Source organism: Sus scrofa, chromosome 9 (assembly GCF_054392235.1).
Source record: "Sus scrofa isolate SSC_HxYL_T2T_F1_AM1 chromosome 9, Sscrofa_HxYL_maternal_Yorkshire_Landrace_v2.0, whole genome shotgun sequence".
Classification (NCBI taxonomy): domain Eukaryota; kingdom Metazoa; phylum Chordata; class Mammalia; order Artiodactyla; family Suidae; genus Sus; species Sus scrofa.
In genome coordinates, this window is record NC_139391.1 from 52222644 (window position 1) to 52240635 (window position 17992).

Consider the following 17992-nt stretch of genomic DNA (forward strand, 5'->3'; position numbering starts at 1 on the left):
AAAGAATATATCTTTATATCCTGACACATTCCTTTTCCATAAAAAATCTAAAAATAAGCATGTTTTAAATTTATGCACGTATCCTTGGGCAACCTGAACTTATTTAGGAAGCTGTTAGGAAGCTATACATTTTTTACAGCTCATTTGGTAGCATTTTTATATTTTATTCTTACCTTTATGAGGATTGCTAAAAGCAATCACCATATGAAAAGATTCCTGGACCCTCTAAAAAAATCATTTTCTCAATGTCACATGTACTGAAAGTAAACCCTAACCACCATTTTTCTTACACCTACCATGTGCTGAGATTGGGGGTAAGCAGTTACATTTATTATTCCTAGTTTTTACAATAAGGCTACAGAAGGTCCTAGGAAGCAGACCCTGAGGGGGCTGTGCAGAAGGTTGGCAGGGGAGGGCTCTTTAGAACAGCACTCATGAGTGAAGGAGAGGAGTAGGGCAGGGGAGAGAAAGGAGTTGAAGCAATTCGGTTACAATGGAGGCCTCGACAAATCCTAAAGTGAATTTGAAACCTGGATGACCCTGCTGCCCTGAATTGAGGCAAGTAGGTTGTCTGTACCTTTGTATTGGAGTACTGACCAGTCACTGAGTTCAGGCTGCCCCAGAAGAGGGAGCCTAACCTTGGGTAACGGGAATTTCCTGGGAGGAATCCAACCAGAAGCCATCATCAATCAGCACTCCAGACAGCTGGTGGGGACCCACTAGTGTCTCAACCACTAGTCTTATTCCTGGAGGAGGGGCCTGGGGAGTATATCACACATAAAAGAAAGGTAAGGCTTATCCAAGGTCACTATTAGAGTATCTTTAATGCAAGTTCATCTTAGGTTTCAAAACTAGGACCTGGTATGCTTCTCTTATGCAGACATTGAGAAGTATAGAAAGTCATTGTATTTACCTTTTTGCCATGGCTTCCAGAAGTTCATAGCTCATTTTAATACTGTGTTTATATACCTGGATTACCACTTTACCCCCTGCCCTGATTTCTCATTTTCTGATTCTATTTTTAGCTTTCTCCATATGCATATCTCTTTGGGGGGGTATATTTATATTATATGTAATAGTCCCTTTCATCCTCGTCATCTCTATGAAGGGAAACCAAATCATTTACACATTAGGTGAACAATGGCAGGCATAAAGTGACGGACACTCCATGGCCTCCTTCAGTAAGCCACATCCTTATCTGCTTTTACTGTCAAAAAGGAATTCTACTTTGCAAATGTTTCTCCTTCTATGTCAAACTTACTTCCTTTATGAGGAGTTGGTAGTCCTATAAATACCATGACTTACATAAAGGCTTGAACAAATGACTGAATAAGTCTTCTACAATAAAAGTCTGATTTATGATTCTATTTTCTGATTCTATTTTTAGCTTTCTCCATATGCATATCTACATGTTTTAAATTCTTCCTTGGAACTTCCAAATCAACGTTTCTTATTGTGTTTATAGTCTTAGGACATGATGAATTATCTGTGAGAATTTTAAAAATTTGTGTTTTCACTTCTATGACAGGAAACATGTATGAGCATAATGATGTCCATCTGGATGCTGCTGTGATTTTGGTATTGTGTTCATGACTGTTTATGACCTCATTGTAGCAAAACATTATTTCATCTGTCAAACTGTAATAAAGATGGGCTGCTAATTCATAAGGAGACAATATAACCAAGTGGTTAAGAGCATGGAATCAGATGGTTTAGTCTAGCTTCACCTCCTGTTAGCTTTGAGACATTAGACAAATTAATTTCACTTTGCCTCAATTTCCCCATCTGTAAAGTGGGGCTAATAACAGTACCTCCATCATAGATTTGTTGTGTTAAATAAAAAAACAGAAGTATAGCATTTAAGACAATATCTGCTCAATAGTTTGTACTCAATAAACACTAGCTATTGTTATTACAAAAATGATAGCCACACCATTTGGAAACCAAGGTGCCTTATGAGTAGACATTAGTTCAAGTAGAGAAAAAAAGCAGCAAAGTTTTATCACAAAGCACATGGTAGGAATAACACACTCAAAAGAACCTTACTTAGCAGTCAGTATCAAAATCTTGTTTGGAAAGGAAAGAAAGTTTCAGCTAAATTACATCATTCAATATTAAAGGAATGCTCACTTGGTTTTTATTACATCATTCAATATTAAAGGAATGCTCACTTGGTTTTTTTTATTAGTACTTAAAGTGATTTATGAAGTTATTTTTGTTTGATAACATGTGAAATCTATAAGTAAAAGGAATTTATACCTAGATTTAGTTTTGTTACATGTAAAGTAACATTGTTATAGAAAAATGTTTTTGTTCATACATTATTCAAGTTGCAGAAACACCTGGCTATATCATCATAGATTCCTCAACTTTTTGCTTATATTTATTCTTTTATAGATAAAAAGCCAATCACTTAATCATTTTTCAAAGGTTTATAGTCTTAGCAAGAATATAACTTGCTATATGGTGACTAATACACTGACATATAAACCAACGGAGAAAAAAGGAATCTTAACTACCCATCCAGGGTGAGGATTTGGCCTCACTCACTGGGCAACCTGTGTGTAAGAAGTAGGAGGAAGGCATGGATCAAGAAGTATGAATGACCTATATATTTTCTCCGACTTTGATAAAACAAAAAGCATACAGACCTCTCATTTCTTTTTTGGTGCACGGAAATTTACTGGAATTAAAATAAGATTCACCGTCACTTCTTGAAAAATAACATTTCATAGATACACAGTTACGGCTATAGTGAAGAAGTTAATTTCCCCTCTTAATTTTGTAATATGGTTTATACAATTTTTAGAAAGAATATTTTATATAATTTTAATTGGCACAACTCCATGATTTCTCAATTCCTACTAACCATGTTTCCTAATTTGCACAAGAGAGAAGGAACATTACCTATTTCTGCTGAAGACGGTACCTTCAGGACCCAGCACAAGGGTGCTCATTATCTAAGAACTGCATGAATACCCACTGTATGGCACCTTCCTGCTTGGAGGGGTAAACCTCAGTGACAACTGGACCTAACAGTAAAAAGGCATAATATGAAATCATGTAAATCATTCTTAATAAAGCCAAGGCAAATGAACTTCTATTTCTTATGCACAGTGAACAGTAGAGAGCTCACACTTTCTAATAAGGTCAATGAGCTGATATCATATTCGAAGGGTTTTCTAATTGTGTGCTTTTGAATTGACATATTTAAAATACCATATTTTTTCTACCAGAATATAAGCTCTTTGAAGACAGGCTTTCTGTTTTTTTTGTTTTGTTTTGTTTTTTTCATTTTTATTCAGTGAAGTATCCCCAGCACCTAAATCAACACCTGGCATGCAGAAGTGGCTCAAGAGAGTTTAGTTAAATGAATAAATGAATGAATGAATGAATGAGTGAAAATTCCTTAAGACTGTATGTGGCAGTTGAGAGATCAAAGGTACTTTCTGATCTATCACACTCTTCTTTCTAAATCATAAACCAGCTCTATCCATTTAGAGAAAAGTATCTGTAAATTTTAAATAATAATGATAAAAGCAGATTTTGGTAGAGATGAACTTTATTCTGGTTTTATTAATATCAAGTACACACATAATTGACTTATTTGGATAAATGAAGTAATCTGAAGGTAGATACTAGAGAAACAACATTGTGAGTTTCAAAAATTCAGGATGTTACAACAAAATGATCTTACATAGGTTGAGAAAATGCAACTAGAAAACATATCTAGGTAAAAAACTTCCATTCTACTGTACCACTTTATATTGAATGAAGTATTATTTGGTAGCTCAAAAAATGTAATTTGTGAATACAGCCAAGAACACATATATGAAAATAAGATGGTGGCTGTTAGTCTGAGAATAAAAACAGATCTGTATTTTATTAAGTAATAACACCACATCCCACCCACTAAGTGACAAGGTAACACCCACTTGATTGGTGCCAAGAAAAAGAAGGATTTCCATTGGTTCTCAAGGACTCTCTCAACTACAAATAGGTAAGATTTAAGATTTATACAGATTTAAATACATGTATTATCCCAATATGCAGACAGTTCTCAATTATTCAGAACAATAGGGGGAAGACTCCGCATAGATTACAAACTCCAGATAATTTGTAACATATGCAGTATATGAAGCACAAATTCATGAAGCATTCATTTTGAACACTGAATGAAGCTTCTGCAATGGTAAATAGTAGACAGAACAACACATTGCATAAACCCCATGACAGAAATAAAATTAAAGGGTACCTAATAATCAATAGGCAATACTAACAATCGTCTAAATTCTAAAGCTTTTTATGGTACTGGTCTTTGTTTTTGAAACTCAAGAAGTTTTTTCTCCCTTTTTGTTTTTGATATTTTAAAAATATTACACAGATATAACCAACCAAAGGTGGAGGGGGTGCTGCTATTCTACCTCATCTTGTCATAATGAGCATACTTCAGATTGTTGGGATGAAAATTAACATTTCAATTTTTAGATCTGAAGTTTAGTTCCTGTCTTCTGGTAATGTTAGAAAAAGAGAAGGCAGCATCATCACTTCTGAAGCCTGGGGAGCAGAATATAAGAGTCTGCATAGAGTACATCCTGGAAGTAACACAGACAAGGCTGCCCTAAAATGTATTTTAGTTGGATCTCATTTTAAAAACGTAAGCTGTGAAGTACTGTGATGATCTGTAAGGACTACAACTACGAATACTGTGTAAATTGGTAGAGAAGTACATAGTGAGTTGTGTGCTGGGCTAAGATCTAATAATCCTATAAATTAGAAATTTCAGATTCTCCCAAATAGCCCCACTAATGTTGATATATCTGAAATCTGTTCTCTTTCCTTCACTTTCACTAACACTGTTTTATTTTGCTTCCTGTCTACTTCCATGCAAGGAGCCTCCAAATGATCTTTGTGCTTCCAGTCTCACTGTCTCCAATTCCTTTTCCATCTTACAGCCAGTTCTAGAACCGAAGACTTACCATGTCACACTCCAACTGAAAATTCTTTGATAATTTAGGATAAAGTCCAAACTCCTTAGCCCATCATCTGACCTCTTGTTTATGTCTCCATCTCATTTCTTACCACTTCCCACCTCCTTTCACCCTTTCCCTCAAACCCCAGGCTCTAGCTATCCAGAACTATATAGTGTAAAACATTTCACCAGAAATCTGGGACATGACCTGTTTCAAATGAATGTTTCTGGAATTTTGACACTTTAAGTCCAAAGTAGCATGATGATGGAAAAACTTGATCTCACCTCATTATCTTCTATTCCTCTTTTATCTAACTGCCCCGCACCAAGTGTTGCCATACATCGGTGGAGCCACATCCAGCAACTCCGGCGTGTCCCTGGTCTACTCCATGCCCTCCCGGAATGTGTCACTGCGGCTGCAGGGCCTCCAGGAGAAAGACTCTGGGTCCTACCTCTGTTCTGTGAATGTGCAGGACAGCCAAGGCACTGACAGAGGTCACAGCACCAATACTTTAGAACTCAATGTGCTGGGTAAGTGGGAGGCCTCCATGGGAGGGAGGTCAGGCAGGTCTCTCCCCAAATGCCTGCGTGGGAAGGTTGGGGGAGGGGGCAGGGGGTCAGTGTGTGGGAGTGGGGAGGGGCTGCCACTGGTCCCCTGGATGTGAGTTTTCAACCTGTCTCCTTTCCCTCAGTGCCTCCAGCTCCTCCATCCTGCCACCTCCAGGGTGTGCCCCGTGTGGGGACCAATGTGACCCTGAGCTGCCAGTCCCCAAGGAGTAAGCCCACTGCCCAGTACCAGTGGGTGCGGTCACCCCCATCCTCCCAGGTGTTCTTTGCACCAGTTCTAGGTGAGGGAACTTCTGGAGACAACGGAGAGTGTGTCTGGGGTAGAGGAAAGCTGAGGTACCAGAGGGGCTGGGGTACCAGGGGGAGGCAATGCTGAAAAGCACTGGGGTAGAGCAGGAGGATATGGGGAGGGGGCTGGAAAAAGAGGACCTGCCAGGTGCAGGCACCTGCTGGGTGCTTTCGAGTGAAGTGCTGGGGCTAGAAGACCTATATTCAAATATACCAAAGTGTACTGCACATAGATAATTAAGTATAGTGTCATTATGTGGGTTAAATAAGTTAATATTTGTAAAGCACTCAGAACAGTGCATGACACATAGTAAATGCTATATAAGCATTATTATTTTGTGAAATTTGTTTCATATATATGTTATGTGAATACTAGGCCACAGGGTAAAACATATTTCTTCTTGTATGTTCAAAAAGATGCACTGCTTTGGTTTTTCTTTCCATTATATAAAGGAATATGACATATAATGGATATTGCATAACTGATTTCAAACTATAAAAAATTTATTTATCAAAACAGATCAACTTCTAGAATTGTATGTCCACTATACTGTTATCCCTAAACTATTTGCTCCACCAGTTTACATGGTCCTTGATGACACCATCTAAGGCATACCTTCAAGCATTATGGCAAAGTGTTCTTCAATTAAAACAAATGACTTTTCTTTTTTTGAGGGCTGCATTGCACCTTATGGAAGTTCCCAGGCTAGGGGTTGAATTGTAGCTGCAGCAGCCAGGCTACACCACAACCACAGCAACATAATATCTGAGCTGCATCTGCAGCATACACCACAGCTAATAGCAACGTAAGATCCTTAACCCACTGAGTGAGGCCAGGGATCAAACCTGCCTCCTCATGGATACTTAGTTGTATTTGTAACCTGCTGAGCCACAGCAGAACTTTTTTTTTTTTTTTAATGGTAACACCCATGGTATATGGAAGTTTCCAAGCAGGTGCAGCAACACCAGACTCTTTAACCCAGTGCACCAGGCCGGGGATCAAGCCTGCATCTCCACAGTGACCAGAACGGCTCCAGTCGGATTACTAACCCACTGCGCCAAAGCAGGAACTTCAAAAGGCACGACTAAATACCTCATCACTTAAAATTTTGGAACAACTGAATTACTTGGATGCTTCCAGCTTTGGATTCCTTTTTTTTTGCTTTTTAGGGCTGCACTCACAGCATATGGAGGTTCCCAGGCTAGGCATCTAATCTGAGCTACAGCTGCCAGCCTACACCAGGGCTGGAACAACATCAGGTCTGAGTCGAGTTTGTGACCTACACCACATCTCACAGCAACACTGGATCCTTAACCCACTGAGCAAGGCCAGGGATCAAACCTGCAACCTCATGGTTCCTAGTCGGATTCATTTCCACTGGGCCACGACAGGAACTCCCCCAGCTTTGGATTCTTGGATGAAATATATCTTACCGTATTTGCACCATTCTAGGTTATTCAGCTGCTGAGTTTTCTACCCCAACTGCAGATCTACCTCTACTCCCTTCCTCACCTTCAGGATCCACTTCCAAAGCCTGAATTGACATGTTTTTCCTGTATATCTGAGTGCCTGCCGCACCATGAGCTTAATGTCCACATAATACACAAACCATGCTCACAGTACTGCAACTGGTGCTTTAGTAGCTTGACTTGTTCACTGGAAGGTGGACACCTTGACAGTAAATAGTACACTGCTGTATTTCCAGCGTCTGTGACAGGAAGCATTCAAATATTTTTTGATAAACAATTTAAAGATGAAGTCCATATTTCATACCCTAATATTTAAAGAAAGCCTGTGATGAATCTTCAGATGAGTCTGATGAAAAGGAGTGGGCAAGATTCCCAAATCCTCCCACAGATGCTTGGGCTTAGCCAAAAATTAAGGTCCACACCTGTCTCCTGTTTCCCATAGGCAGTGATTTCAAGGGCCCAGGCCTACTACATCAGCCAAGAAAGATATTGAAAAGATGCTCAAAGTTCTAAAGCAGGGGTCTTTAATTGTGGTACCCATACACCTTCTTTAATGATTAATTAAGGCGCCTTAAACCTTAGGAATTCTTATCATTTCCAGTCTTGTATTTTTTAGGCATGAAGCCTGGCCACTGAATTTAGAATAGCCAAAGCAATATTGGTTAAGTGATATTGTTCATTTAAATGTAAGTGGGCTATTATCTGATACATTTAATAAAACTTATACAAATTTGGGATGAAATTTTTAGATTCAAAGTATTAATTATTCAGTAAAATTTACAGCCCATCTTCATCTTATACTAGATTTAATATGTCTTATACTCTGTTAGCTTCCTGTAAACTTTCAAACATATTATGAAGAAATTTTAATGTCAGCTTAAAAATGTTCAGGAGAGAGCAAAGATTCCAAAATTCTTTTAGTAGTACATAAGCAAAAAAGCTTGAACACCATTATTCCAAAGCTGTTCTGGCCAATACAACAGCCACTAGCTAACCACATATGGCTATTTACATTAATTAAAATATTAAAAATTCAGTTTCACAGTCACATTAGCCACATTTCAAGTGTTAGGTTACCACCTGTGGCCAGTGGCTTTTGGACAGTGTACATATGGAACACTCATGTCAGCACAGAAAGTTTTACTGGACAGCACTGTCCTAGAGAACCAAGAATATGACATGGTTTGGCCCAGCCAACGGAGGTTATAATACTTCATTTCTTACAGGAAAAGCTCCTTCTCCTAGAATGATGGACCATATTTCCTGACTTCTATCAAAGTTCCTCCCACTCAGGGGTAAAAGGACAGGGAGGGCAAGAAGAAGGAACTTTGGGCTCCCCCTGGAAGTTTGAGTGTGTAGCCAAGAGAATCCTTTCATAAAATAATGACTAACAAAGTTTTTGTTTTTGGCAGTGCCCATGGCATATGGAAGTTCCCTGGTCAGGGATCGAACCTGTGCCACAGCAGCAACCCAAGCCCCTGCAGTGACAATGCCAGATACTTCTACTGCACCGCAAGGGAACTCTATGAGTGACAACTTTTTACCTACATTGTTCAATATGGTAGCCACTAGGCACGTGCAGCTATTTATAATTTAAAATTTAATTAAAATGAAATATAATTAAAAACTCAGTTCCACAAGCACACTAACCACATTCCAAAAGCTCCACAGCCACAAGTGGCTGCTGGCATCACAGTGAAATGCAGTAGATGAGAATATTTCCATCATTACGGAAAGTTTTCTTGAATAGCACTGTTTTGTACTATGGCTTTTCTAAACATTGTTTCCCTTTTACATATTCCCTTAGTGAGGAATCCACAGTATTTTACTCCGCTTGTCAGCAGATTTCCCAAGATGCCAGGAAATAAATTCAGATGCCTATTCAGCCACAGTTTTAACGTTTGCTTGTTAGATTTCTTACCTTTAAAACTGAATGTTTAAATATAAATGTATGGCTGGTAGTCTAGGATGGTCTACTAGGATACATATCAAACCTCTGTCAGATTCACAAGCAGACAAGCAAACTGGAATACACAAGCTTTCAGGTGGAATGGCTTGGGAACAACAGAAACGGAAGGGAACAAATCTGACTAAATCATTCTTAGGAACACTTTGAGCGGTATACCATATTTCTTGAAAATCTTTCAACAATGATGCGGAAGGTAAGTCTTGTCTACAAACGCCAGAAAAAAGTCCTCAGAGATAGGGAGAGTCTTAAAATGCTTATACAGGGACCAAGGTTATCTTTTGGCTCTAAGTTATCTTTGCATTACTGGTTTTCACAGACAATTAATGACAAGTCTTCATAGCTAAAATGAAAGACCATCCTGTGATTTGTCTGCAAGTACAATATTTGTTCCAAAGATTATGATGAATTACTGAAGAACAGTTATAAGGAATGTCCCTTAAAAAGTAATCATCTTGCTTCCTATGCAGAAGACTCCCTACGGCTTTTAAATTTATCTGATGAGCAACTAGCATTGATCCCGCCAAGACAAGTTTTTTAGGTCATATAATCACCTTGCATTTCATCTTGAGGCAGAGCTAGAAGTACACATCTGGTTCAAAGACATAAAGCCAACTCTCAAGAGGCAAATTTTTGGAGAACACCCAAAAATATGGGACTTGAGAATGAGTTTTGCAGTGCATCAGATTAACTGAGTGAAGTGTGAATACAGCATCTGGCTCAGAAGTGAATGCTTTCATGAATTCGAAGTCTAGATAGATCTTTCAACTACTACAGTGTGGACTGTGCTGAGATCTCTCCCTCCTTTGAAGTCATCATACTTATTGTGTGCTTGTGTCATTCCACACTTAATCAAGTACTACACTGCCTACCATCTCCTGGGTGGTCTTGTATAGCTTTTTAACTCTTGGATGTACATATACAGACTTAAGCTCTGTAAGCTCTTGGATGTGTATTATTACAGTTCTTTTCTTCACCCTAACATCCAGCAGACAGTAGACACTCAAGTATTTGGTGAATGGAGATCTGAAGACAAGGCCTTCAGAAAAGGAGAAAAGTCATGCAATGACTGAACAGAAAAGCACCCATTTGTTTTTCTGACTCCAAAATTAGGTTGGAATTGCTAGCAGACTAATTTTCTTCTGGCAAACAAATAATTAACAAAACTCCAGAACTAAACAATAATGTGTAACATGGCAGTCTCAAAGACCCCTATTTTATCCAAATGACTGAACAAACACCAACAACGGGCCATGTCCGACTTCAAAATGAAAAATCTTTGCAGCAATAAAAAATGTTCATATCTGTTTTTAAGTTAAAAATCCTGTGCACTAAGAAGCATGTATATTCACTTGGATAGTTTTTTGGTTTTTTTTTTTTTTTGGCTCTTTTTTTTAGGGCCACACTTGCAGCATATGGAGTTTCCAGGGCTAGGGGTCTAATAGGAGCTGTAGCCACCAGCCTACGCCACAGCCACAACAACGCAGGATCTGAGCTGCACCTGCAACCTACACCACAGCTCACGGCAACACTGGATCCTTAACCTACTGAGTGAAGCCAGGGATCCAACCCGAAACCTCATGGTTCCTAGTCAGATTCATTTCCACTGAACAAATACCAACAACGGGCCACAAAAGGAACTCCGGGATAGTATTTTAAATTAGTACTTTAGCAGCAAAATCCAAGAGTCCTTAATTCAGTTTTTGTTGTTGTTGGTCACACCTGAGGCATATGCAAGTTCTCAGGCCAGGGATCGATCAAATCCAAGCCCTAGCTGTGACTTACATCACAGCTGTAGCAATGCCAGATCCTTAACCCAGGCTGAGAATCCAACCCAGGTGGGAACTCCAACCACAGTGGGAACTCCTGCTAACTCAATTTTAAGGTTACTCAGGAAGATGGTGAGGAAAAAGACTGGGACAGGACTCAGCTTTCCGTTGCCTTTTATGATGAGGTGAAGTCTGCTGCATCAATATGCTAAAGCTATGATTAAGGGAAAGTTTCAGGGAAAAACTAGTTATTACGTATCTTCCTTCCTTTCAAACTTAGAAGAAATTATTTACTGAGTCTTCATAATTGAATTCTGATCAATATTTAAAAAACATTAGACCAGAAATGTAATTGATTCACATGGTGTTCTTTCCCTGTGAGCCTCTGACATGAGTTTACAATTAAGTGGGCTACCTTCCTCTGTACAAGATGTTCCTTTAGGTCCATATCTTACCGCAATACTTTGTTTCTATTTTGCAAATTCTAAAGCTTTTAAAAGGGATTACTGAATTTCTTCCGGAAGTTCTCACTACCATGGTAAAGTGAAAGAGATTTCTGAATTATTTGTTCTAAATTGGCATTTCTGAAACTAGGAGGGTTTGGGATTCCCTGAGAATTTTCTAAAGTAGTATTTTTATTTTTATAATCTGGATTACTTGGCCATCCACCTTATAATTGTGTAAGACTATGATTTCAGTCACCATGTGTGCTTCTATGCTTAAGATTATATTTTCATACTAAGTCTCCTAGGGGAACTGAGCTTAGTTTTTAATGCAGTATTTGGGTTTCAAAGTCTATGTTTCAAAATCTAAAGTTGCAGTAACACTGCTCTAGATTTTTATACTTTCCAAAATTCTCCTTCTAGACTTTGATGAAGGGAGACCAAAACCTGTCCTTACAGGTTATAATTCTGGCAGGAAAGACCAACATCGTTAATGAAGAAGTCTGGTTCCTTGGTTGAAATCACTTAAGGAAAAGAGCATTAAAAAAAAAAAAAAAAAAAAAAAAAGCTGTTATCTGCCTTTCTCACCAACTGCTACTGTGGATTGGAGAATCCACCATCATCATCTATCCTCAAAATATTTTAAGAGGTCAATTTGGTCTTATCTGCTTGGAGACAGAAGAGTGATCCTCTTTTAAAAATTCTTCAGAAAAGCTCAAATTCCTTTCCTTGCTTTAGATTATGCTTCTCATAAATGGACAAAGATGCAACCCAACTTAGAGATTTCCTGGTCATTTGAGAAACAATTTTACAACCAGTGAGATTTATAATCAATGAGGTTTTGATAACATAATTTTTCTCTTTTTTTTTCTTTTTTTTTTTGGCTTTTTAGGGCCACACCTGTGGCATCTGGAAGTTCCCAGGCTAGGGGTCCAGTCAGAGCTACAGCTGCCTGCCTACGCAGCAACTCTGGACCTCCAGCCCACTAATTGGCCAGGAATAGAACCCGCATCCTCACGGTTTCTAATCGGATTCGTTTCTGCTGCGCCTCCAGGGGAACTCCCACTTTTCCCTTCTGAGTGGGAAATTTCCTTGGACAAAAGTCAATCAAGCTAAAACAATTACAAATGCCTAAATTGCACTTTAAACTGAATAAAAGTTCATGGATAGATGCTAAGCAGCACAATACAAAAACTCTTCCCCAAACTTAACTTTAACAACTTTGAACAGAACAACGAATGAGATTCAGAGGATAGTGGCTACTCTTAGCTACTACTTTAACCCTGTCTATAAGCTACTACATTAATGACTAACGACATCCTTGTTCAAGAGGGGGTGGGGGGAAATCCAAAAGAACATGTTATCAGGTAAGCCAATTTAATTTTGCAATTGAGAAAGGGGTGCCAAATTCCCAGAACAATAGTTAATAGGTTTGAAATATCTTCGTTTCTGCACCAAATTTTCCAAGCAATGATGTCCTCAGATGAACACTAACTGAACCAAGATATGCCGAACTTTGGAGCAATCGCCTTTCTCTAGTTCAATTATGGTAGTTCCTACTGGGTTTTTACCCCTCAAGGAGTTCCCAAAAAACTCCTGTCATCCCTGTCAGAAAAGAAGTACACAGATTCTGAACAAGAAGTGGTTCCGTGAAAACTGGGATAAAGAATCCTACCAGAATCTTAGCAGACACTGTGAAGAGGGACTCTGCTTACCTAAAAAACAACTCCATGTCTGCCAATAATACAAAGCTGAACTCCTGGATTAAAAGTCAGTAGGAAGAGCAAAACAATAACCCGGCTGGTGGTAAAGTTTCCAGCCCAAATGAAGCCTCTGTATTTAAACATTCAGATGCACAAGGAGAGCCAGATGCACCATAAGAGCTTTATTTATCACCACATCCGGCACAATACCTAAAGCAAGGGATAACTGGCTTTCACGAAAGAGCGTAGTCAGAAACATAGCAGGGCAAGCCATTCTAACTCTGGAAGCATCACACTCCAAGCTCCAGACCAACTACCAGCCAGGCAAACTTTTAACTGTGCCACTAACTCCGCGAAAACAATCCACTATCTGGCTACAATCAAACCTTTCCAATTCTCCAAAGCATCTCAAGACCTACTCGTCTTTTGAGTTAGAAACAAGCTCAAGTCTGAAGACAAGTGACACAAAGGCCAGTGGTCCCAAGGCGCTTTTCGTGAGGTTCTACCACTGCCACTCGCTCGAAAATTCCTAAACTGGGGGCTCAGCGGCCCCCTCTTCACCCTTTCTCCATCCCGCCCGGCTGGTAAGCCTCTGCCTGGGAGCCCCTGGCCTGGAACAAAGCGAGAGGCCCCGGCGGCGGGGGCGAGAAGCGCCGGCGGTACGGGGACTGCCGCCCGGCGCACAATGAGAAACTACCAACTTCAGAGCGCAGGAACATCCTCAATTGGCAAGAAAGAGGGGCGGCGGCAGGCACGCCCAACTTCAAACTCAGGAAACCTACGGGCTGGCGGCCATCTGGAAAAAAGCCCCCTTCCCAGGGAGAGAAGAAAAAGGCGGAGGAGATGCGAATCGCCCACCGGGCCCCGGAGGGGAGCCCTGCGCTCAGACCGGCCCCCGCCCCCGAGGCCCGCTTCCCCGCCTTCTCTCTGCCTCTGGTTCGCTGCCCCAGGCCGGGCGGCCGGTTACCTTGATGCGCTCCCGGCACTGGGACGGGGTCCGCTCGTAGCCCAGCTCGGCCAGGGCCCGGGACACGCGCTCGTACATGGCTGGCCCGGGGGCCTTGCTGCCGAACACCGTGCCGGCTCCCTCCAGCTGCTGGTACCGCGCCTCCACCAGCCGCTCGTTGCCCCACACTGCGATGAGCGCGTTCGTCTCGGCTGGCGTCCACGACATGCCCCGGCAGGCGGCGGCGGCGGCTGCCGCAGCCCCGCCACCGCCGCCACCAGGGGAGAAGGAGACCGAGGACGAGGCGGCGCTGCGGCCCCCCAGCCCCAGCCCGAGACCCCCGGACGCCGCTGCCCCCGAGCCCGCTGCACCGCCTGGCCCGAGCGGGGAGGCACCCCGAGGCGTAGAAGGGTCGGACAGCGAGGGATTTCCGTCGCTCAGGCCACCAGGAGAAGCCGGGGAGAGCACCTCCATCTTCGGGATTTTTAGCGGCGAGTTGGCGGGCAGCTCCGAGCCACAGGGCGCAGCCATCTTCCAAGCGGCCGCCGCTGCACCGCCCGGAAGTGACGCGTCCGCGCATCCGGCCGCCGCGGACTCCGGGGCTGCCCTCGGGCCTGCCTCGCCTGCAGACTGGCGGGTGTGGGCTCCTGCTGACGCGCGGAGGCCTTCTGCGGACCTCGGTCTTTCTCCGCGAGCCCTGCCGCGCCGCCCGCTCCTCTCCCTGGGCGAGAGGCGGGGATGAGGCGAGCCGAAGCCCCGAGCCGAGGAGAAGGGTGGGGGCATGAGGGCGCTGGTGTGAGGAACAGATTGGAGCCTTCCCACTTCCTCTCCAATCTCAGCCCCCCGGGAGGAGGGGTGAGGCCCGTGAGGGGGCCCGGAGTTAAGGAGGACTTGACCATTTCGCTCGCTCGCTCTCCTCTCCCTCCTCTCTGTCTCTCCCGGCTTGGAAGTAGCCTCGGGGTTCTGAGGCTGACGTCCCAGGAGGAGGTTGGGGAACTCTGCGCAGGGTACATCCAGGAAGGCGCTGAAGCTCCAGGGAGAGATAGACTTTTAAAAAATATTTGGGAACCAGAGTTAGCGTTCGTACGCTGTAGCTTTTCAAGAAACCCAAGCGTATTATTTGAAGAGCAACTCTGATTCCAGTTACGATCTATTTTCCAGCTACGATCTATTTTCCAGTTAGTCTGAGTGGGTGTGACAGTTTGTAGAATAGTTAAATGTCTATTGCGCTTGCACAGTAGCTTCAAGCAACTCCGGGCTCTGCGGCAGAGTTACTTTGCAATACCATTCTCCATCCTCCCAACTTGGCAGTTGCATGTTATTCCCTCAGGGTTTATACGCTAGAGTGTAAGGAGACTAAAAAGCGACTGTCAATTATGACAGATCTAGTGACCTCTGGTAATTAGGGGTAATCCGTCCTGATTGCTCCATAAAGTGCTTCAATTTAATGAACATTAACACACCAAATCCAATACATCGTTGTAAGGTATTTCAGTATTCTTCAAAACCAAAAATCTAATTGTTTATCTTGATCTTTAACTTAAAGGCCCCAGCTGCCTTTTCTTTTTCTTCAAATATGAATAGGCTATGCAATTTTTTTTAAAATAGCAGATATATGTGTGTGTTTTTTTTTTAATAGAGCTGAGGGCAGCTACATTTTTAACTCAGAATCACACCAGAGGATGACATGGTTGTCAATGGAAAGCCAAAAGAATAAGCAATAGGGATGAAGTAGAGAAGATAAACGTTGTCATATGTCATATTAAAATGCCACCATGACATTAAATTAGCAGTATGCAGAAACATAAAGAGGAGGTCCCTGTTGTGGCCCAGCAGGTTACAAACCAACTATTCCCGTTCCATCTGCCATTGCACAACACCAGCTTTATGGTGAACCATGGTGTAGTCCCAGATGAGGCTGGGATCCTGCGTTGGTAAACCTGTGGCTGTGGCGTAGGCCAGCAGCTGCAGGTCCTATTCGATCCCTAGCCTGGGAACTTCCATATGCCTCAGGTACAGCCCTTAAAAAAAAAAAAAGAAAAAGAAAGAAGAAAGGAATTGCAACATTTATGCCATCTCTTCCTCTTTTTCTGAGAAAAAGATATAGTCTAGCTCCTCCATTAAAAGTATGAATTCTAGAGTCAGAATGCCTGGCTTCAAATTCTAGTTCTGCAACCTTAGCCAACTTCTCAGTGCCTTGGTTTCTTCACCTGTGAAATAAGGATGATCTCACAGCATTGTTGGGAGAATAAATGAATTAATACAGCTATAGCCCATTCTATACCTGTATTAATGAATTAATACAGGTATAGAATGGTACTTGGTTCATGTAAATATGTTGAGCATTTGCTGTTATCTACTTTATTTGAACTCTAGTTGATATATAATCTTCCCTTTGTTACTTTCTCTACACCTCTGGTTTTCAGTTCTCATTTCTTTTTTCTTTTTTTGCTTTTTAGGGCTGCACCTGCAGCCTATGGAAGTTCCCAGGCTAGGAGTCGAATCCACGAGGATCTCAAAAAAAATCCTCCCTCCTTCTGTTGTTACTTCTGGATGATTCTCAAGTCAACTCTGACTCATCCAGGAAGCCTTCCTAGATAAAGTGGGTTGATTGGAAAGTCTCCCTTCCCACAAACTTCTGTTTCTAGACATTATTTCTATATGTCCCCTATCAGTCTACCCTATGAGAAAAGTTTGTATCAAAAATAAAATTTCCAGCAACATCCTGAAGTTAAAACAAAGCCAAATAATGTATAAACTATTAAGTGTGTTACAAGGTATAGAAGCACTGCTGGGTGGGCCAGGATCATGGGATCATTGTGTTGGCTTACTACAGTGGATGATCCTGGATTCCAGGAGTTGTGTGATGACTTTGTTCAAACTGGACTTATGGGATGGCTACTGTGTTCAGAATAATGTGCTACACCTTTTACTGTGGATCCAAATGGTAGTCATAATTAGATTAAAAACTTACTTGAGGAGTTCCTGCTGTGGTTCAACAGGATCAAAGGGTGTCTGCAGTGGCAGGGATGCAGGTTGGATCCCCTGCCAGCTGCAATGGGTTAAGGACCTGGTGTTGCCTCAGCTGTGGCTTAGGTGGAAACTCCGGCTGGGATTCCATCGCTAGCCTGGGAACTCCATATGCCACTAGGCAGCCAAAAAAACAAAACAAAACAAAAAAACTTACTTGAAGGATAACATATGAAATGTCCCAAGAGAGTACAGAACAATACAAATATTCCACCTGTAAACTATCCACACCCCTTTAACTGTATCTTCCCCTCATCGATTTCCTCCACAATCTGTATCAAGTTTGTTTTACCAGGTTTTATATGAAGCCTCCCCAATCAGTTGGACAGAACACCTCTATCTAATACACTCATACAACTTAGCCCTTCATGTTAATATTTTCTATCTCAAAAGCTTTGTTAATTCATTTGCAGACTCTTTCACTGTGTTTTATGACTATCAGTATGTTTGTTGCTTTATCTTTTTTCCTTTCACATTCCATATTAAGTCCTGTTACCTCAGCCTCTAAACTATTTCCTAAATTTGACTACTTCCCAACCCTGGTCCCAGCCTCCCTCATGTCTTTACTGGACAACTGGACTTGCAGCTTACATACTTGCCTGCTTACACTGTAGCCAAAGTGAAACTGGTATTTTAAAACATTTTTCTTGTGAACTATAACATGCCTATATAAGAGTACATAAAACATTCATGTACAACTACTATGTGAATTATTATAAAGCAAATCTTGTATAACTACCACCCAAGTCAGAAAATAGAATGTAGCCAGAACTCTAGAAGCTTTGCCCTACAATCCCTTACCAACATTATCCCTTAGCTCCCTTAAGATAACTGCTAT

At 41.6% G+C, this 17992-nt stretch overlaps 1 protein-coding gene across 13 annotated transcripts in view; it reads right to left on the reverse strand.

Annotated features, from left to right (window-relative positions):
* The window catches only part of MSANTD2 (Myb/SANT DNA binding domain containing 2), a 31446-nt gene extending 16513 nt beyond the window's left edge, over positions 1-14933 (reverse strand). For 6 of the 13 annotated variants that reach the window (XR_002335713.2, XR_014815532.1, XR_014815531.1 and 3 more), the window contains exon 1: positions 14146-14933. Coding sequence is in view for 5 of the 13 variants with exons in the window: in XM_003130028.5 (XP_003130076.1) it covers positions 14146-14907 (762 nt within the window). In the remaining 8 variants the exon portion in view is untranslated. Of the gene's footprint in view, positions 1-597; positions 760-1005; positions 3033-14145 lie in introns of those variants that run through there. The other 7 variants (XR_014815528.1, XR_014815527.1, XR_014815529.1 and 4 more) reach the window with 3 other exon arrangements.
* Positions 14934-17992: the final 3059 nt, after the last annotated feature.